This window comes from Pelophylax lessonae (assembly GCF_965119305.1).
Source record: "Pelophylax lessonae genome assembly, chromosome: 1".
Taxonomy (NCBI): Eukaryota; Metazoa; Chordata; class Amphibia; order Anura; family Ranidae; genus Pelophylax; species Pelophylax lessonae.
Window position 1 is genome coordinate 719,554,490 of NC_138768.1, and position 21,717 is coordinate 719,576,206.

At 46.6% G+C, this 21,717-nt stretch overlaps 1 protein-coding gene across 1 annotated transcript in view; it reads left to right on the plus strand.

Moving 5' to 3' along the window:
- The window catches only part of CFAP96 (cilia and flagella associated protein 96), a 43,215-nt gene that overhangs the window by 10,567 nt on the left and 10,931 nt on the right, over positions 1 to 21,717 (plus strand). The window contains exons 4-6 of the mRNA XM_082243925.1: positions 4,404 to 4,541; positions 4,778 to 4,853; positions 12,068 to 12,247. Of these exons, the coding sequence (XP_082100051.1) occupies positions 4,404 to 4,541; positions 4,778 to 4,853; positions 12,068 to 12,247 (394 nt within the window). The remainder of the gene's footprint in view (positions 1 to 4,403; positions 4,542 to 4,777; positions 4,854 to 12,067; positions 12,248 to 21,717) is intronic.

The following is a 21,717-nucleotide window of genomic DNA, read 5'->3' on the forward strand; positions in this document are numbered from 1 at the left end:
TCACAGCAGGGTGCCAGCCAGCCACAGGAGGGTGCCAGCCAGCCACCCACAGCAGGGTGCCAGCCACCCACAGCCCGGTGCCAGCCAGCCAGTCACAGCCCCTGTGCCAGCCACCCACAGCCAGCCACACACAGCAGGGTGCCTGCCAGCCAGCTACCCACAGCAGGGTTCCAGCCAGCCGCTCACAGCCCCTGTGCCAACCAGCCACAGCAGGGTGCCAGCCAGTCATAGCAGTGTTCCAGTCAGCCAGCCACCCACAGCAGGGTGCCAGCCACCCACCCACAACAGGGTGCCAGCCAACCACAACATGGTGCCAGCCACCCACAGCAGGGTGCCAGCCAGCCACCCACAGCAGGGTGCCAACCAACCAACCAACCAACCAACCGACCAGCCATCCACAGTAGGGGGCCAGCCAGCCACCCATGGCAGGGTGCCAGCCAGCCGGCCACCCACAGCAGCAGGGTGCCAGCCCATCAGCCACCCACAACAGGGTGCCAGCCACCCACAATGTGGTGCCAGCCACCCAGCCACAGCAGGGTGCCAGCCAGCCAGCTTTTTTAACCTTATTCAGTACTCTCTTTCAAATTGCAATGGAGAAGGATGCAGACAGAAAAAGTAACAGTGTGGTCTGGGACTATTTCTCATCTCAACCATCCCCAGGAAAAGCAGCAGTGTGCAACACATGCACAAACAATGTAAGCAAAGGATCAACAACTGCAAAAAACAAAAATATATCAAATCTTTGGGCCCATCTAAGAGTTCATCATGTTGAAATATATAATGCAGCACAGAAAAAACAAACCAAATCACAGTAAAATACCTCCACTATCCCAGACAACAATACCAAATATGTTTCAGAAAAAAAACAGATGGCTAAATTCGGATGGAAGATCCAACTGCTGGACAGAGTAATCACAGAGATGGTCACTGATAACCAGCCATTGACAATGGTGTATGATTCTGGATATAAGCAGTTGATATCCATAGCTGAACCAAGGTACACACTGAAGAGTGAAAAGTATTATCGAACCGAAATGCTGGGAAAGATTCACCAAAAGGTTGTTGAGAAAGTAAAGACTATGCTGCAACCAGAGAATGCTGGCAACTCACTCTCATTCACGACTGACTGCTGGTCAAGGCAAACAGAGTCACTAATGTGTCTTACATGTCACTTCATTGACAGTGGATGGACAAAGGGGCAATTGGCATTACATTCAAATTGATGCAAGAATCCCACACTGGGGAGTACATTAGAGAAATGTTTCTAGGCATGCTTGAAGACTGGGGAATAAACAAAGACCGAGTGAAGTGATGCTTGTGCTTCGAGACAGCGGAGCAAACTTGGTGAAAGGAATGAGGCTTGTTGAAGTGTCGGACCTCAGCTGCATGGCACACACCCTCCAACTTGTGGTAAATGATGGTCTGTCAAGCCAGAGAGCTTTGATTGATATAATTGGCATGCTGAAGAGGTGCCCAGGCCATTTCCACCATTCAATCCTTGCCAACCAGCGACTGAGGTGTATTCAGGAAGACCTTGGCCTACCCAAAAACAACTTGATTCAGGCTGTTCCAACACGATGGAACTCAACACTTCACATGCTGCAAAGAATTCTGGAACAGAAGTGAGCTTTTTCCATCTATTCAGGTGAATATGGAGGATATTCTTATCCTACTGCTGATCAGTGGGACATTGTAGCCATTGTAGTCATTGACGCCCTCCTCCCCATAGAGGAAGCGACACTAGAGGTGAGTCATTATGACTCCTCTGTGCCATCTGTCATCCCATGTGTAAGAGTGCTGAAGATGCTTCTTCAAGAGAATGAAGGACCCAACACACGTGGCATTAAAACATGTAGGCAGGTCATGAGGAACAGCCTCACCAAACGTTTTGATAAGCATGAAGAGAATAAAAATGTTGTGCTGGCATGTCTTTTGGATCCTCGATACAAGAATCATGCTTTTTCTTTTGATGATGTATTGGCCAAGGCAAAACAATGGCTGACAGAAGATATTCAACAGGAGGTGCAGGAGGTTCCTGCCGAAATGTCAAGTTAGGAAGAGCAGGTTTCTAATCTGGAAGAGCAGGATGCTGCAAAAACAGACAAATGTCCAAAAAGACAATGGACAGAAGAGAATATTCTTCATCGTGGTCGAATTGATGCCATGTTCAGTGTTTTATTGGGGCCTCATGCGGAGGATTCTTCTGAATCTGCAATAATTAGCCTGGATGATAAACGTCATCTCTATTTGAAGGAACCAGTAATTGATAGAAGTGGTGATCCTCTTCAGTGGTTGATAAAAAATGAGGCATGCTACAAAAGATTTGCCTCTCATGCTAGAAGATACCTCTCTGCTTCTCCTTCCTCTGTACCAAGTGAGAGTGTTTTTAGTGAAGTGGCAGCAATATATGAAAAAAACAGAAGCCATTTAACAGGTGAACATGCTTTCTGCACTATCATTTTGTTCTACTTAACTGGGAGTATTGAAAAGTGTTGTTTCCACTGTCTAGCTTTTGCACTGCAGTAGTGATTTAAATTTAATCATTGCAGTGAGTGCACTACTGCAGCAGTTTATGCCATTTTTCTATGTTTTGGGAAGCCTTTAGGTAATGTTTTTCAAGCACTTTATTTTTCACAGTTGTCTACTTCTAGGCCTTGTTCTTTCACAGTCACACCATGGTATAGACAGAGACGTCAGTTTTGCTGCACACGTTTTGCAAGTGTGCAAAAAAAAAAAAACAATGGTTCTTCCCTTTACTCTTCTTCTCTATATGCCCTGTTCACACCACAACGTGCAGATTTTTTTCTGCACCGGAATGTGCAACGTGTCGCTGTCACTGTGTCATGTGTGCAGTTTTCTGCACAGGTAAAAAAAAAAATGATATGACATCAACATCGGTGTGACTATAGGACACATAACTTACGTGCATTGGAAAACTGATGTGTCATGTCAGCATGCATGAAAACTGATGTAAAACTGATGTCTCTGCAAGTGAAATCTGTGCGGTTTTCCCATCAGTTTTCATGCAGGTAAGGTGTGAAGAACGAGTCCTTGTACCTAAAATTGTGTTGATTTTTCAAAACTTTAAATGTACAGAATACCGGCACCTAATATTGGCTATCAGCCTAAAGGGTGACCGCAAAATCGATATTGGTATCAGCCCTGAAAAAATATTGGTCGATCCTTAGTAGCGATGCAGCACCCTCCTAGGTAGGTGCTAGGAAAAAGCATATATGTGGCCCTGTCTGCTTATCAGGGGGGCCTGATCATTTAGTTAGGCTGTCACATGTTTCCAGGTGTAGTCTGTTGAGTCTGGGGAGTCTCCCCACTGTATCCAATGAGGGCTCTTGTTGAACAGTGGAGGAAACCTGGCCAATAGCACATCAGGGCTTATAGCTGTCTCAGTGGGTGGAGTTTGCCACAATGCACCCTGGGATGAGATATAAGTCTGAGAGGAGCATGTGACAGAGCGTCTTTGGCGGGAAGCAGAGTCCCAGGAGGAGGCTGACGGCTGTCTCTCCTCCTGTCAGAGCAAGTGAGGGTGCCCTGTTCAGTCGGCCTAGAGGACCGGAGGTTGAGCTGGGCTGCAGGAAGGATCCAGAGTGCTGTGGACTGAGTGGAGCTGCTGAGCAGAGGTTTCTAGGAAAAACAGTGTTGTGAGTACTCAAAACTGCCCAGGGGTCTGCCTGAGAGAGGGGGCCACTCCAGAAGGTCAAAGGGATCCAGGAGCCAGCGAACCAGTAGTTGTGGCTGGTGCCAGTGTCTAAGCCCTGAAGATTAGCGAGAGAAAGAAGGCGCCAGTGCGGGCCCTGAAGTGTTCAGCAGTGCAGCAGTGTATTCAAATAGCTACCTCAGCAGGAGTGCTTAGGGGAGCTTAGAAGAGGACTTCTTTAGTCAGGAAGCAGTCCCAAGTCAGTTCAGCGTTAACAGGCATCCGGCCAGCGTTAACCAGCGTCAAGTCAGCGTTGATAGGCATTCAGCCAGCGTCAAGTCAGCGCCAAACAGTATTGTTCAAGAGTCTCTGCTTAATGTGCCTAGTTCAGTTCAAGGAGTATCCCACTCATCACTTCTATCCAAGTTACCAAATAAATACAAAAACCCAAAGATACTGGACTGTTTATTGTCTCAGTGCTCACACTTGGAGAACATGCTTAAATGTGCTATTTTTGCTAATGGTAACCCAGGGGGACCCATATCCAGCAAAACGGCTGGGAATTGTGCTACAGACATATAAAAGAACTAACTGAAAAAGAGAACTAAATGAAAAAGAGAGATCAAATCTATTTAGATAACAACTTTATGATTTTGTTCTGAAGTCAACAGAGCTTTGTTTTTTTGTATTCCTTTAGTTTTCATTGTGTAAGTAATACGATAACCATACAATCTTCTATTTTTTTTTGTAGATCTGGTCTGGGCAACTTTTATGGAACTTTGGGTGGTCCAGTTCCAGCTTTTAGTGCAGAATTAAAACCAAGGAAGGCATATACTGCACCGGGGAAGAATATCTATTCCAACCCTCCGAAGAAGGGCACAGGATATGGGTAACGTATTACATACAGTGGCGCCAATGAACAAAAACAGGATAAGTAATAACCAGCGCAAAATTGAAGCAGTTGCTTATAGCACTTACATTTAATCTCCAGGTTCAAGCAAGGGATCTCATTTGGCAATTGAAAACATTACCAACTACTACAAATTTGATCTTGTAATTCAGGCTCTGCATTGTTACTGCAGGTTTCTGTACTGTGCATTGAAATTACTGATTGCCTTTCCACAGATATCCAAGCCTCACTATAGGTAAACATTACCCATATGCTTCTGATGACTATGACAGATCAAGAGAACTAATGAAGGTCAGTTTACTCCTAACATGTTTCTCCCTAACCAGGTACCCTCCTCCAGTCTTCTCTATTTTGAATATTGCATATTTGTAAAACAAAAGATATTCCATCAAGCCATAACTTGCACCAGGCAATACTGGCCATTGGAGCAGGAATCCATTAGCGGAATGCTATGCCTTCAAGGGGGCTTCCTTGTTTTCTGTTTTCCAAAGAAAATTAAAACTCCTTAGATTTCTGTATGAACACACATGTTCTGTATTACATGGCCAGATATATAACTTCTGATTAAGCAATTCATCTTCCTGGCTCAGCAGTTCTGCTTCAAATGTCATCTCCTCCTCACTGGGCAGCATATCAGCATCGTCACCTTTATCCAGTGAGACAACAGTAGAAGTATTTATGCTAAACCAAGAACTAACCAAGTGATCTTGCTGACTAGCAGATGTGTGCGTGTATCATAAGAATGTTTTGAATTTAGTATAAGATTTACATTTTTGACTGGAGTTTACCTTTAAAGTGTTACTAAACCCAGGGCCCTGCATTCACTATATCTGGTCTCCCACAGTACACAGGACATGGAAATGAAATAATTTTAGTAAATATAAACTGCTAAATACATTTTCTCATCAACAGTATATAGCTGTCTTGTGATTTCTATAAGTGTCCTTTCCAGCCAAGCACTAGGTAAAGCCCGTAGGAGCAGTTTTCATTCTCCTCTGACTGTCCTTTGAGGCTGTATGACCCCTGACCCTCTGTCTGGACAGTGCTGATTGGTCCTGTGCTGATCATATGCACCCTCCCAATAAAAAACTAAAAAACAAAAACTTTCCAGCAATACACATCAAACTGAGCATGTGCAGACTGCCTCCTAGGGCACTGTGCTATAAGCAGATGGATTGGGGACAGTAAAAGAAGAGAAGGATTAGAAAGGACAGGATCAAACAGCCTTTTTACACAATGCAGGGGATTAACAGTGAGTATAACAAGCATGCTTTACTGCATATACAGACTGATTTTACTGTTGTGGGTTTATTAACACTTTAAAGCAAAGCTCCAGACTCCTTCAAATACTGTAGCTGCTGACTTTTAAAATTAAGACACTTAACTGTCCACGAATCCAAATGTGTTTTCACCCGAGCCGTTTCGGGTGCTGCTGTCGCCCTCTCGGGTAAGGGAAAATGGCAGTGAAGCCTTGACTGATTTTACTGTTGTTGGTTTAGTAACAATTTAAAGAAGAATTCCTGGAAAATGTTTTCCCCATGCAGTGCAGCTGTGCACACACTGCATGGATGAACTGCTCATTTTTGTCTAGGGGTGAGGAAAGTGGAGATGTATTTGCCTAATCTGCCAATCCTCCAAGTGCAAAACTAGTCCTTGCCCCCCGACCGCACAGTATCAATCTTGTGTGGTGGATTGTTCCTGACGTCATCACATCCATAGACCGGCTCTGGATGTGAGGATGGCAGTAACAGTCAAACGCTTGGCGTGGGGGAGCACTGTTTTCCAGAGGATCGAAGGATCGGGTAAGTATAGCCTTTCTTTGAACCCCTGGCCAAAACAAGCAGTTAACCAATGCAGTGCAGGCACAGCCCCACTGCATGTGAAAAAAATATATATCTATCGTTCATTGACGGACGCAGTCCTCTGATGCATATCAGTAGGGTTATACTGCCATTGTATAGGAAATGGTTTGACAGCACTCCAGTGTCAGCGGATAAAAAGTCTTTATTTCTCCAAAAGCATGACAGCACAATGAACACATGCCTTAAACAGGAGACGCGTTTCACGGATCAGGTTTGCTTAGCAACGAATAAGCGAACCTAGGATGGTCGGACCCTCACTATCCCGGGTTCCCCTCTGTCCTGTTGTGCACCCCCTCTTCTACCCCTCCCCCTCCTCCGCGCGGGGGACTGTTTGGGCCTACTCCTAGGGCTGGGGCCACGTTCTCAGGCTGCATGGAGGGTCAGGGGGTGAGCCGCCGGTGGCGAACAAACAATCGTTCAGGGGGGATCAGTCTGTACTTCCAGGGCCTACCTGCTGATCGATTGCGTGGTGGAGTTTGGGGGGTCCCCCTGAAGGCCTCAGTCTCTCTGCTCGCAGCGCGGGGCTGTCATTTTCTTGTAGCCACATGTGGTGCAGTGATCGGTGGCCATTTTGCGGAGGATTCTCTGCTAGGAATCTATACGGGAGTGCCTGGAGGCGTTGTTCGGTGAATGGAGCCCCTCCCTTAACCCTGGGCAGTTTCTGAGTTCATTTACTTTTGGAGAGCTGCTGCTGACACGTGTGATGTTCTGGGCAGCTGCTGCATTTTGGGAGAGTGAGTCCTGGGGGGTCTCTCTCTCTATCTCAGTTTGGGGGGCGCTGTAGCGCAGTGGGATTTTTTTTTGCAAAAAAAAAAAAAAAAAAAAAATTTTTCATGTAATTTTTTCAACTTTTGCTGACGGGTTCCCCTGGTGCAACATGGACCCTGCAGAACATGTGTCCCCACCTGACCCCCTCACGGAGGCAGCAGGTCCCTCTGGATCTCAGCTGTCTACCGATGCAATTTTGGCAGTTCTGGAAGAGTTTGTGTCCCGAGTGGAGGTGGCCTTTAAAGGGCGAGGTGCTCAGAAATGCCCTCCACCTACCCCTGCCTCATCTGATGTCTCGGATTCTGAGTCTGATTCAGCCACCGCAGATGTGGGTCTCCCTGCTGGGTCTGTTACCTCGCGCCCTGCCTCCTCTGATAGTGGGGATGACATTTCTACATCCACTGCTGCAAAAGATAAGGCACTGGGGGACACACTGGTTGTTTCTGTGTGTGACACCCTGAAATTGGAGGACACCGCTGCGGCTGTACCTGGGGCGCCGGTTACGTTTGGCACTCACAAGCCACCCACAGCGGAAACGATTTTTCCCTTCCCAGCTTATTTTGCTAGCATGCTCACGAAAGAATGGGACCTTCCGAGACGTACCCCTGGGGCGTCTAAGCGGCTTGCTAGACATTACCTTTTTGAGGAGTCTCTGGTAAAGTAGTGGACTGTACCACTTAAGGTGGACCCACCGGTCTCCAGATTGAATAAAGCTACCGTTATTCCAGTGGAGGAATCCCCATCCTTTAAGGATCCGGATGATAGGAAGGCGGAGGCTGTGCCCCGCAATTTGTACTCCCTGGCGGGGACTGCACTGAGACTAGTGTTTATGATTGCCCTTGTCACGCAGACGCTGACTGAATGGGCAAAGTTACTACGCACTGACTTGGAGGGAAAGCAAGTCCCTCCTGCCTTTGGGGAGCTGTTGGACAGCTGGTGCAGGGGCTGCAATTTGTTTACGATGCCGCGCTAGACACTGCTCCTTTATTTGGTCAACTGTCGGTTTCGGCAGTGGTTATCCGGCATATACTTTGGCTGAAGTCTTGTACTGCGGATCAACCTTCTAAGAAGGCCTTAACGGATCTCCCTTTTCAAGGGGATCGCCTGTTTGGCGCTACCCTGGATGACATTATTAAGGGTCTCACGGGGGGGGCCTCCTCGGACTGAAGGTGCGTCCTCAACCGTATCTGGGGTGGGGGGACATCTTTGCTGGTTCTTGGACCTGTGGCTGGCCCGGACCCCAGACAGATGGGTTCAGGAGGTCATACGGTCCGGTTACAAGATCGAGTCTCGATCCATTCCTCCGGTAAGGTTTTTCCCTTCCAATTACTGCTTTCCCCGAATGGCTTGCTGGCGCTCTATGGGGCAGTACAGGACCTGGTACAAAAAGGGGTGATAGTTCCGGTCCCGTGTGCGGAACGTTTTTAGGGGTTTTATTCCAATCTGTTCACGGTTCCCAGGAAGGTAAGCAAGGTGCGTCGAATCCTGGACCAAAGGCCCTGAATGGTTCAATGCGAATTCAGAAATTCAAGATGCAATCGGTTCGCACAATGGTGGCTTCCCTACATCAGGGGGATTTCCTGGCCTCCATGGATATCAAAGATGCCTACCTTCACATCCCAATCTGTGCAGGTCACTAACGGTTTCTCCATTTTGCCGTGGGAGAGGATCACTATCAGTTCGTGGTGTTACCCTTTGGTCTCGTGTGGGACAGTGATTGCAGCGCTGCTAATAAATATATATACGTATATGAATACTAAAATAACTATATGCAATGTGCTTTAAAATTAATCTATGTTGCTCATATAAAATTGATATATAAATAAAGTGCTAATAAGGTCTGAACCCTGTGCAAATAAGCAATAAAAACTGTGCAAGTGAGCAATATAACTGTGCAGATATTACAATGTAAAACTCATAAGTAATCTTAATAGTAAAGTGCAACCAAAGTGCATGGTATACAGTCCATAAAACAGTCCTTTAGTATAAAACAGGAGCTTGGTGCTTAATCCTTGTTGCTTCAGGGTCTCCCCCTTTGTGTATCTACTTACCACTGGGTGGTTGATTTGAAGCAGAATAAGCTGGTGTTCCTATGGCTCCTGTAGGGCTGGTTATGCTGTAAGCTGGAAGCGATCCTTTTCCTGAATGTGGTAATCCCGATTGTCCTGGCTGCAAAGTCCTGGAAGTAGATACTTGAGCCCAATATGAGATTACTCTGGAGAGTCAAGGGGTTAAACAGGCTCAGTCAGGAGGATAGAAAGGTGAGTTCCCTGGCCACCATCCATGGACAGTATAGCTGTCAATTTTATATGAGCAACATAGATTAATTTTAAAGCACATTGCATATAGTTATTTTAGTATTCATATACGTATATATATTTATGAGCAGCGCTGCAATCACTGTCCCACATTCACAAAAGCACTAGCACTTTTCTAGCAGCAGGCAGCTAATTGCACACCCCTTTTTTGATTTATACACATTCCTACAGCGCGAGGCCCACAGCCATACCCTTTGGTCTCGCCCCGCTCCCCGAGTTTTCACAAAGGTTGGCTCCAATACTGGCGCTGCTACGGCAGCGGGATGTCAATCCTGGGTTACCTGGATGATCTGCTTCTCCATGCAGAGTCCCCTACGGTGCTGACAGCGAATTTGGAGGTCACCATGAGAACTCTGGAGGAGTTCTGGTGGATCTGAACCTTCAGAAGTCGGCTCTGGTCCCTTCCATGAGACTGGTCTGTCTGGGCCTGACTTTGGACTCCTCAGCCAGGGTGTCTCTCTTCCTCTGCAAAAACTCCAAAAACTCCAGACTGCGCTTCGGCTGTTGCTGTCCAGCAAATGGTCGTCCCTTAGACATGTATGAGAGTTCTGGGACTGATGGTGTCGTCTTTCGAGGCAGTTCCTTTCACTCAATTCCACACGAGTATCCTCCAGAGGGAAATCCTTCTCACATTGAACAAGCATCTCAATAATCTGGACTTTCAGATCCAGCTAAGCCAGGTGACCGGGAGTCCCTGATCTGGTAGCTTCAGTCCCCAATGCTCAAGCAAGGAAAATCCTTCCTCCTGATATACTGGATAATTGTCACTACAGATGCGAGACTGTCCGGGTGGGGAGGAGTCGATGGTCGGTTCTTGGCTCAGGAAGTCTGGTCCCTTGGGGAATCCAGGTTACCGATCAATGTCCTGGAGCTGAGAGCGATCCGGCTTTGCCTAGTCCACTGGACCGAACACCTGAGGGGTTGTTCAGTGCGCATTCAATCGGAAAATGCCACGGCCGTGGCTTATGTCAATCTCCAAGGGGGCACCAAGAGTGTCCTTGCGGGCTTGGAAGTGGCAGGTATTCTGCGTTAGGCGGTGTGCCATGTTTCAGCTCTCTCCGCTGTTCACATTCCAAGAGTGGAAAATTGGCAGGCGGATTACCTCAGTCAACAGGCCTTAGATGCAGGAGAGTGGTCCCTGCATCCGGAGGTGTTCCAGCAGGTGTGCCTTCTTTGGGGCACCCCAGACGTGGATCTGTTGGCGTCTCAAATCAACAGGAAAGTGCAGAGGTTTGTAGCCCACTCCCGGTACCCTCTGGCAGATGCCGCAGATGCGCTGGTGGCCCCCTGGGGTCAGTACCAGCTGATGTATGCCTTTCCTCCTCTCAAGTTGCTGCCAAGACTTCTTCGCAGGATGGAGGCGGAAGGGATTCCGGTTATTCTTGTGGCTCCAGACTGGCCTTGCCGAGCTTGGTACGCCGACCTAGTCTGGCTAATCACAGACATTCCTTGGAGACTTCCTCTCAGGGAGGATCTACTGTCTCAAGGGCCAATCTTCCATCCTGCTTTACGGTCACTGGCTTTGACGGCTTGGCTGTTGAAAGCCAGGTGCTGAAGGATAGGGGATTGTCTGCTTCAGTAATTCCCACTCTGCTTAAAGCAAGGAAGGCGACTTCCAGGAAGATTTATCATCGTACATGGAAATCGTATATTGCGTGGTTTGAGTCCCTTGGGGCTCCCCCTCGCTCTTACTCGGTGGCTCGGATCTTGGCTTTCCTTCAACGGGGAGATGATCAAAAGTTGGCCTTGAGTGCGTAGCCAGAACTTTTTTTCCCCCTAGTGTCCTACTCCTGTAGGGGGCAGTATATCTCTACTGATATGAATCAGAGGACTGCGTCCGTCAATGAACCTAAGAGAAAAGGATTTTACGGTAAGTCAAAAATCCAGTTTTCCTGGAGTTCTACTTTAATAACAGAGGCACTGAAATCACTGTTTCTTTCACCTTACTTTCTTTGTATGGAGAATCTTTGCAGTCTACCAGCCCCTTAAAAAACTCATAGTAGTTAAAAACTGACTAAAACCCAAGTTTAGAGTCTCTCTTGTGATGAATTACTTAACGCTACAAGAAGCTAGATCACTGGTGACTTGTATTAAAGCTCTTTTGCTTCTTGCTAAGAATTGGTAAATACTTTAATGTTCTTAGTCTGGACAGGGGTGCACTTTAAAGCACAACTCCAGCCAAAACTGTTTTTTATCTTTTGGATGGAGTGGGAAGAGTTAGACCCCCATCTTTTATTGCTGTTTCTGACCCTGTTGGGAGGACCCCCCTCTCTCTTTCTGTCCGCTTGTCAACAGGATGAGAAATAAGGCAAAATCCTTCTAACAAAGGCACATCAGCAATAGAAAGATTTTGATTATGATGTACAAACCTGGCATTTTTACAGGGGTGCGCAGACTTTTAATATACATTGTATTTGAAATACCTAATAGGAAGTGCTAAATGTCCCTACTACATCCAAAAATTAAAAAAAAGAATGGGTGTTAATGAATCTGATACCATGTGTAGACCATTGAGATGTGATGAACACATAATGATTCTCTGTGATTTTCATTTTAGAAAGAGTTTGAGAGCCACAAATCAAAGCTAAAAGGTGGTGCTTTCCGGTTAAACCTTTACCCAAAGGATTATTTTGATGGAAATCCTTATCGGTCTGATAAACCTCTGCCACCACTAAAGAAAAAGGCAGAGAAAAAGCAAGTTGTGAAACCATTTAAGCCAAGTTCACCTTCTAAAGATGTAGGTAAAACAAACATGCCATCATCCAATGTTTATCTTCGATCTCCCGGTTTGGTCTGTTTGCAAAATGCAAAAAAAAAGAATTTTGTTTCAAACATTTTACACATAGCCATGCTTAGGCTGGCCAGGGACAAATATTTCCTATTAAAGTGATTAGGAGTAATCAATCAAATGCAACGTATTTTGTTTTATGTGAATGATGATTTCAGGGCAGTATGTCATTCTATCTATACAATTGTTTTTGGTTTAAACAATAGTAGATACACTGCCTGGCCAAAAAAAAAGTTGAATATTTTGTTGGACCGCCTTTATCTTTGATTACAGCATGCATTCGCTGTGGCATTGTTTCGATAAGCTTCTGCAATGTCACAAGATTTGTTTCCGTCCAGTGTTTCATTCATTTTTCACCAAGATCTTGTATTGACGATGGGAGAGTCGGACCACTGCGCAAAGCCTTCTCCAGCACATCCCAAAGATTCTCAATGGGGTTAAGTTCTGGACTCTGTGGTGGCCAATCCATGTGTGAAAATTATGTCTCATGCTCCCTGAACCATTCTTTCACAATTTGAGCCCGATGAATCCTGGCATTATCATCTTGGAATATGCCTGTGCCATCAGGGAAGAAAAAATTAATTGATGAAATAACCTGGGCATTCAGTATATTCAGGTAGTCCGCTTCACATTCTGCGTGTGGAAATGCTCTTACTTTCACTATTAACCATCGGGTCCGCCGGTCACATGCGCGGGGGGGTCCGTGACCACGCGGGAGCGGGAGCGCGCCTCCGGGGGTGCGCGCTCGCTCCCTAGACCCTCACAAATTAGTGACGTAGCCCTACGTCACTTTGCCTGTGAGGGGCTGACTGCCGACGTAGATCGGCGTTAGGCAGTCGGCAAGTGGTTAAACATAGTTCTACTGTTGTTTTCTACGATTTGATTTCACTAAACGTTTAAGTGATCGCCGATCACGATCAATCAAGATTTTTTTCTGACCACATTTCTTCCTCGAAGACAATGGTTCCCCACTATCCTTCCAGTTTTTAATAATGTTTTGGACAGTTCTTAACCCAATTTTAGTAGTTTCTGCAATCTCCTTAGATATTTTCTTTGCTTGATGCATGCCAATGATTTGACCCTTCTCAGACTAACATCTTTTCCACGGCCACGGGATGTGTTTTTCGACATGGTTGTTTAAGAAATGAGCTGAAAGATAATTGCCCATGCAATAACTATAACTATTTGCTTAGTTAATTCCAGGTGGCGACTTTTTTTTTGGCCTGGCGGCATATCTTTTAGACTGATCGCTCTGTATGCTAAATGATTGTTTGTGCTGATAAAAGTTGAAATATACCTTTGCTATCTCCCATTCTGTCAGCCGTCAGTCATCGATCTTGTACTTTAACCCTTTTGCTGCCAGGCCCGTACACCATACGGACCTGACAGTCCACCTTCTGCTACAAGCTCACATTTACTTCAGTGACCGCTTCACCCCTTGCTGCAATTATTTTCCCCCTCTCAAACCCCGATCCTTGTGACTACCCTGCAGCTGCCAGCTTTCTTCCTCTGCCCTCTCGCCAGCTTTGGGTACTGCAGGTAAGCCACAGAGGAATCTACCTGTCCAAACAGAGCCCCCCCCACTGCACTCATCGGGGGGGGGGGGCTGCTAAACATTTACCAGCCCCCATTCCTTTCCTGAATGATGAGTACATATATTATATACAAATAATACATACAATTGCACAAAAGCCAGCCCTATGCCATCTCTTCCCAATGGAACTTGTGGTATAGGGCTGGCTAACACGGGATGGAGGAGTAACGGCTGCTCCCAGGAAACCCTGAGCTTACACTTGTTAGCTGGGAATTAGTGGTGCACCGAAACAATTCCGGTGCCAAAACTGACAATTCAGGATGCACTTGGCCAAAAACCGAAAAGGACAGTTTTAAAAAAAATATATTTTTAAATTGAATTAATGTGGCTGTCGCCTTTGCGACGCACTTTGCATTGAAGTCAATAGGGGGTGTTTTTGCATTGATGTCTATAGGACGCGATTCTGCATTGAAGTTAATAGGACGCTGTGACGGGATTCACTTTGGTAGGGGGGCCCGTGGAACACAGCTTACCTTTAGAGAATTTGGGAAATCCCTCTCTCAGGCCCCTAGGCTACTCTTGTGTGTATCACCCTGTGTCTAATAGGGACACAAGGTGACCAAGAAAATTATGGACTTAACCTCCCTGGCGGTATTCCCGAGTGTGGCTGGGGGTTAACTTTCAGTACCAAAAGCGGTAACCCCGAGCCACACTCGGGATTACCCCAGAATGTTACTCACCTTCCCTGCGATCCCCCGCCGTCCTCACACTCTCTCCACTCTGTGCATGGCCGATTGCCGGCACTTGCCTTCCCTTTCCCATCCCTGCGAGCGTTGCGACGCAGGGGGGGTGGAACCGGCGGCAAATTCAAAAGTGTACATACACTAAATGACACATACAAAGCTGTGATCCTATCGGATCACACTGTATCAAGCCATTTCCCCACAGGATTGCACCTGGTGACTTTTCCAGTGCCCTGCCTGTGCTTTTCCAGTGCTTTGTGCCTGGAAAATTTTGAACGACCATGGCGTCCAAAAAGCGTTTTATTTTGCGCAAAAGCTCTTTTAGACGAACTAAAAAACAACGACAGCAAAACTGAGTTACTTGAAGAACTGAGCGATAGCGATTCGCTGGAAAATTCGTCATCTGGTACGGAAAGTGACGACAGCGATGATTCTGATGTCTCTTTTAAATAGCATTTAAAATTAAGAGAATAAATGATACTTGTGGCTTGGTGTATTTTTAATGTTCTGGTAAATGTACATGTGAATGTTCGTAGGCTTTGTGCGAATGTCCTTTAAAATGGAAAATTTCCCAGGCTAATATTCAGTAACTATTCAGGTATTTAGGTGAAAATACAATAGAATGTAATGACAAATTCGTTTTAATTACACACATTTTTCTTGCATTTTAAAGGCTACTTTCACACTTGTGCGACTTGGAACTGCAAAGTCACAGGACAAGTTGTACCCCATGAATTCCAATGAGTACCTTTAATATTTGTGCAAAGTCCCTGCGCTACTTTAGTCCAATTTTGATGCGACTTGAGGTCCATAGACCTCAAGATTACACAGGCATTGCTTCAAGTCGCTCGACCTTGAGGAAAAGGGCCTTAAGGAAAGATTTTTTTTTAATTCCTTCCTACCACTGCCTCCCAGCCCTTTAAGACCCTCTAAATGCCGGCAGGTGGAGGTGGGTGTTCGGGTGTGGCCGTTGTGATTGGCTGTCACGTTTGGAAAGCTCTCAATCGTAACTATGCATTGGGAGCTTTCATATCCCCGCTAGCAACCGTGCTGAAAGTGTGCAGGGCTCACACTCCCAGCACAGCAATGTTTACATCTAAGCCCTCCCCCCCCTAGAGGCAGCATATATGCGGATGGTTGGTGTTTGGAGATTAAATAACAACATTGTACACTTACCTGCTCTGTGCAATGGTTTTGCAAAGAGCAGTCCCGATCCTCTTCTTTTTGGGTCCCCCACAGGCTCTCCTGGAGACCCAGGAGAGCTGCTCTCATGCACATCACTGGATTCGAGATGGGGCTCATGTAAGTATAAGGGGGATGGGGAAGCTGCACCCAGAAGGTTTTTTTCCTTCATGCATAGAATGCATGAAGGTTAACCTCTTCCCTACCGGCGCATTGTAATATGACGCCGGCAGGAATGTCTCCTTCTGCCGGGCGATCGGGGATGCTCGAAGCTCTCCCGCGGCGAACGGGGATGAGGCGTGTCCCTCGGGACACAGGCCATCCCCGATCAGTGTAAAGAGCCAATTAAAAAAATGTCTCTTTACCATGTGACCGACTGTGTCCAATCACAGCCAGCCACATGCCAGGGGAGCGCAGAGCGGCAATTAGGGATGAAGAGTGTCACTCTGACACAGTCCATCCCCGATCTGGGTAAAGAGCCAATGCAATTGTCTCTTTACCACGTGACCAGCTGTGTCCAATCACAGCCGGTCACAGAATGTTGACAAACCTGGTAACTAGCTGTTACCGGGCTCTCCTCACACACCGATCCTGTGTGAGGAGGAGATTGCGGTAACAGCTAGTTACCGATTACAGTGCACACCAAACACACTGATCCCCCCCCCCCAAGTAAAGAGGACCTGTCACTAGCCCATCAAAGTACCTGTCACTAGCCCATCAGAGTACCTGAGTACCTGTCACCAGCCCATCAGGTACCCTGGTACTCTGATGGGCTGGTGACAGGTACTCAGATACTCTGATGACAGGTACTCAAGTACTCTGATGACAGGTACTCGGGTGCTCTGATGACAGGTACTCGGGTACTCCAATGACAGGTACTCAGATGACAGGTACTTGGGTACTCTGAGTACCTGTCATCAGAGTACCCGAGTACCTGTCACCAGCCCATGAGTACTCGAGTACCTGTCATTGGAGTACCCAAGTACCTGTCATCAGAGTACATAAGTACCTGTCACCAGCTCATCAGGGTGTCCGAGTACCTGTCACCAACTCATCCGAGTCCCCGAGTACCTGTCACCAGCCCAGAGTGCCTGAGTACCTATCTGCAGCCCATCAGATTACCTGAGTACCTGTCTCTAGCCCATCAGAGTATGTGAAATTTATGCTCCTAGAACGCCTGAAGGTGCTACTTGGATGTCGGGCCTCTGTATGTGGCCAGGCTGTATAAAAGTCTCACACATGTGGTATCGCCATACTCAGGAGGAGTAGCAGAATGTATTTTTGGGTGTAATTTTTTGCTATGTACATGCTATGTGTTAGAAATATCCTATAAATTGACAACTTTGTGTAAAAAAAAAAAAATTGTTTTTCATTTTCTTTCAATATTTTCTAAAAACTTGTGGAAAAAAAAATGACACGTTCAAAAGACTCATTATGCCTTATAGAATATACTTGGGGTGTTTGCTTTCCAAAATGGGGTCATTTTGTTGTTAATTCCATTGTCCTGGTGCTCCAGAGCCTTCAAAAGTGTGATAGGTCATTAGGAAATTATATGTGTAATTTATGCTCGTAGAACACCTGACGGTGCTCCTTGAATGCTGGGCCTCTGTATGTGGGCAGGCTGTGTAAAAGTCTCACATGTGGTATCGCCATGCTCAGGAAAAGAAGCACAATGTATTTTGGGGTGTAATTGCAAGTATGCATATACTGTGTGTGAGAAATAACTTGTTATTATGACAATATTGTGTATAAAAAAAAAAAAGATTTTTGTAAGATCTTACCATAAATCTGTTTCTCTGAAGTCCATTGACAGACGCAGCCTCCATCTTCATTAGCTCATTGGGACATCCCAAAGCAGTGTAGGCATGAGGGGTGGGAAGAACGCAACCAGACAGTAACGTAAACTCCAAAGGCTAAACTTAGCCAACTGGGTACATGAAGCTCAACCAAAACAGGAGCTCACCCAGGCGAATAAACAAACAAAACAAAAACATTCTCCTATGAAACAGCAGCCTGCAAAACCTTGTGGCCAAAAGAGGCATCCAAAGATGCCAACAAATCCACCTTGTAGAATTTTGTAAAAATGTGCACAGGCGACCAAGTCTCTGCCTTACAAACTTGTACAACAGAAGCCTGATGGCGAAAAGCCAAGGAGGCACTCTGCACTCTAGTAGAATGTGCCTTCACAGGGAAAGGAGGAACCTGACCCTTAAGTGAATAAGCCTGAACAATCGTCTGCCTGATCCATCTTGATATGGTCGCAGCAGACGCAGCCAAACCTTTTCAAGGTCCATCCGTAATGACAAAGAGAGTCCGATTTTCTAAAACACTCAGTAACCGTCAGATAAACCTTTATCGCCCAAACCACATCCAAAGAGTGCAAGGCAACTTCCTTGGGATGCTAATGGGCCATACACACTATAAGAGTTTCTGAAGACTTTTTCCTTTAGACTTACCAAAACCATATAATATAAGGTCAAACCTAAACACTTTCAATTTGTATGCAATCTGGCAGGCCCTTGCACTACATAGAAAAGGTAAATCTGAAGGAAATCTACCAACAAAAGTTGGATAGTGTGTATCCAGCTTAAAGGGCCATACACACTATAAGATTTTCTGAAGACTTTTTCCTTCAGATTTACCTTTTCTATGTAGTGCAAGGGCCTGCCAGATTGCATACAAATTGAAAGTGTTTAGGTTTGACCTCATATTATATGGTTTTGGTAAGTCTAAAGGAAAAAGTTTTCAGAAAATCTTATAGTGTGTATGGCCCATTAGGCTTAGGACATAAGGAAAGCAACATGATGTCTTCATTAACCACTTTAAGACCACAAGGATTTGCCCCCTTCCTGACCAGGCACTATTTTGCGATTCGGCACTGCGTTATTTTAACGGACAATTATGTGGTCGTGCAACGCTGTACCCAAATAAAATTGATGTCCTTTTTTTTCCCCACAAATAGAGCTTTCTTTTGGTGGTATTTGATCACCTGTGCGATTTTTTATTTTTTTGCGCTATAAACAAAAAGAGAGCGACAATTTTGAAGAATAAACAATATTTTTCACATTCCGCTAAATGACATTCTCAAAAAAAAAAATGCAAAAATCTAATTTTTTAACATTTTAGGCCAATATGTTTTCTGCTACTTATTTCTGGTAAACAAAATCGCAATAAGCGTATTTTGATTAGTTTGCGCAAAATGTATCGCGTCTACTAACTACGGGAAAGATTTTTGTCATTTTTATTTATTTTTTTACTAGTAATGGAGGCAATGTGCGATTTTTTGCGGGACTGCGACATTGCGGCGGACAGATTGGACCCCTGACTGAAATTTGACTTTTTTTGAGGGGCAGAGACATTACTACAGTAATCAGTGCTAAAAAATATGCATTGTTACGGTAATAATGACACTGGCAGGGAAGGGGTTAACATTATGGGTGATCACGGGGTTAAATGTGAGCCTAGGGGCGTGATTCTAACTGTGGGGGGCGTGGCTTCTGAAATGACCATAGAGACATGTGATCCTATACAGAAGGATCACATGGGCTCTATGATCATTCCAGGGAGAAGAACGGTCAGCTGACCGTTCTTCTCTCTCAGCAGGGAACGATTGCGGGTGTCGGGCGGCAATCGGAGCCGCCTGCCCGCTGCATCGGCTTCCCTGCTGATGAGCAGGGGCCGGTGCGCACCGCCGGCGGCGCATGCTCGCCCCCTAGCCTGCTGAGAGCGAACGACCTACAGCTACGGCGATTTCCCCAGGAGCGGCTGACTGCCGCGGTATAACTGTTATACGGAGGGCAGGCGGCAACAGGTTAAGATGAAAATCCGACACCACCTTAGGGAGGAAAGACGGATTAGGACGGAGAACCACTTTATCTCTGTGGACCACCAAATAAGGCCAACGACGGGACAGCGATGCCAACTCACACTCTGAGAGTAGAAGTAATAGCCACAAGGAAGGCAACCTTCTGCGACAAAGAAAGCAGAGAATTCTCCCTAATCTCAAAAGGAAGCTTTTGCAAGAACCGACACGATCACTCCTTGAGCCAGGAGATCCCACACAGCTTCCTGAAGATGTTTCAAATGCTCTGGAGACAGGTGGAGATTTGACTGAAACAGCCTGTCCACCAGCCAGGACCAAAATTCGATCTTGTACCCGGAACAGATAAGTTGCGAACCCATTTGTCCTGAACGAAGGAAGTCCAGGGTTCCTGAAAGAAGTGCAGACATCCCCCCACCCCAGAAACGGGTGAGGGCGCCCCTTCATGCCAAAAAGGACTTGTCTGCAGAACCGGACTGACTGGTCTTGGACTTGCCCCAGTGCTTCTTAGTCCCTCCAGAAGCTCTAAACTGCTTACCTTTTTTCTTGTGCCCTGGGGGCACGAAAAAACCACCTATGAGCAGTAAAGGAAGGACCCCGCTTAGCACGGGGTGCTTTACATTTGGAGGATTGAGGAAGAAGAGTACTCTTCCCGCCAGTCAGACCCTTGATCAACTCATCCACTGAGTCGCCAAACAAACGCTCTCCCAGAAAAGGGAGATCTGTCAGGGCTTTTTTTAGAAGCCTGGTCAGCTGACCAGGTCTTTAGCCAAACCATGCGTCTTAAGGCAATCCCCACAGCCAAAACTCAGGCCAATGGGAGAGCCGCATCCAGTGACGCATCACACAGGAACACCAGGGCCTGGGCCATCTGGTCCAAAAGTTCCATCAGCTCTGGGGGAACTACTTCAGGGTCCAAGTTCCCTCTCAGAACCTTAATCCATTCCGTAACTGTCTGTGACACTAAAACAGACACAAATACCGTTTTTAAAATGGAACCCGCCAACACGTGAAGATGGCGGGGAAAGGGATTCAACCCGCCTGTCCATGGGACCTGTAAAAACCGGGGAATCTTCCACAGGAACAATAATAGACTTGTTCAACCCGGAAACAGGGTGGTTCACCTTGGACGGCACCCTCCAACGGTTGGAGACCGTATCAGCAAAAGAATACCGGCGTTTAAAGTGTTTTGGCACCACTAGCACATGCTTAACGCGCTTGCCATTGGTCGTTCACAATATCATGAAAAGTCTCGGGACAGGAGAAAACCTTGCCAGACATTTGGGTCTTGCGGGAGCCAAAGGCCACCCGCATCCCTGCCGGCGTGGGCTCATCAGTCAATTTCAAAGTTTCCCTCACTGAAATAATCATGACTTCCACCAAAGCGCGTTCCCGCGCTGCAGCTGAAGACAGGTCCTCTTCACCATCTGACTGCGAGGACAGCGACCCATCAGGTAGGGGGGGGGGGGGGCGTCCGTGGCGACCACATCAGCCTCTGAATCAGAGGACTCCACCAAAGATGGAGAAGGCAGCGACCGTTTGCGGCTGTTAACCTTTTTTATGACAATATCAACTTTTGTTGCCAGGCATTCCAGAGCTGCTGAAATCGCGACCAGCGACTGCGATCCGGACTGTCCGGGAGTCGCACTGAGTGGGTCTGAGGGTGAATTTACAGCCTGTGACTCCATAATCAATGTTACAGAAAAACGGAGTACTCTCACTTTAAGAAGCGCCGATCCCGGTTCCCACCGCCGATTGCAGCGGTCTGCAGAGTCCCACTTAAATATACACTAGAACCCGAGGCCACCAGGGGCAAGTGGGGTCACATTTACTCACCATAGAGCAGATCTCCTCCCACCCGAAGTGGGGGTGCTGCCAGCCGAGGGGTATGCTGCGACTCAGGGCATTCCAAGTCGTCACATCCCAGCGAGGCATCCGCTCGCAGACTCGTCCCATCCAGAAAGGGCCACCGTCGTGGCGAGGCTTAGTGCGGGACTATAACCTGCTCACGCTCATAGGCCAGGCTGGGGGGACCATAAGGATCTAGACTATCCAGTGCGAAACCTTGCTTGCAGATCACCAGGAGAATCCCCCTGAACACTAGCTAGAAAAGTGAGTAAAGAGAAATAAAACAAAATAT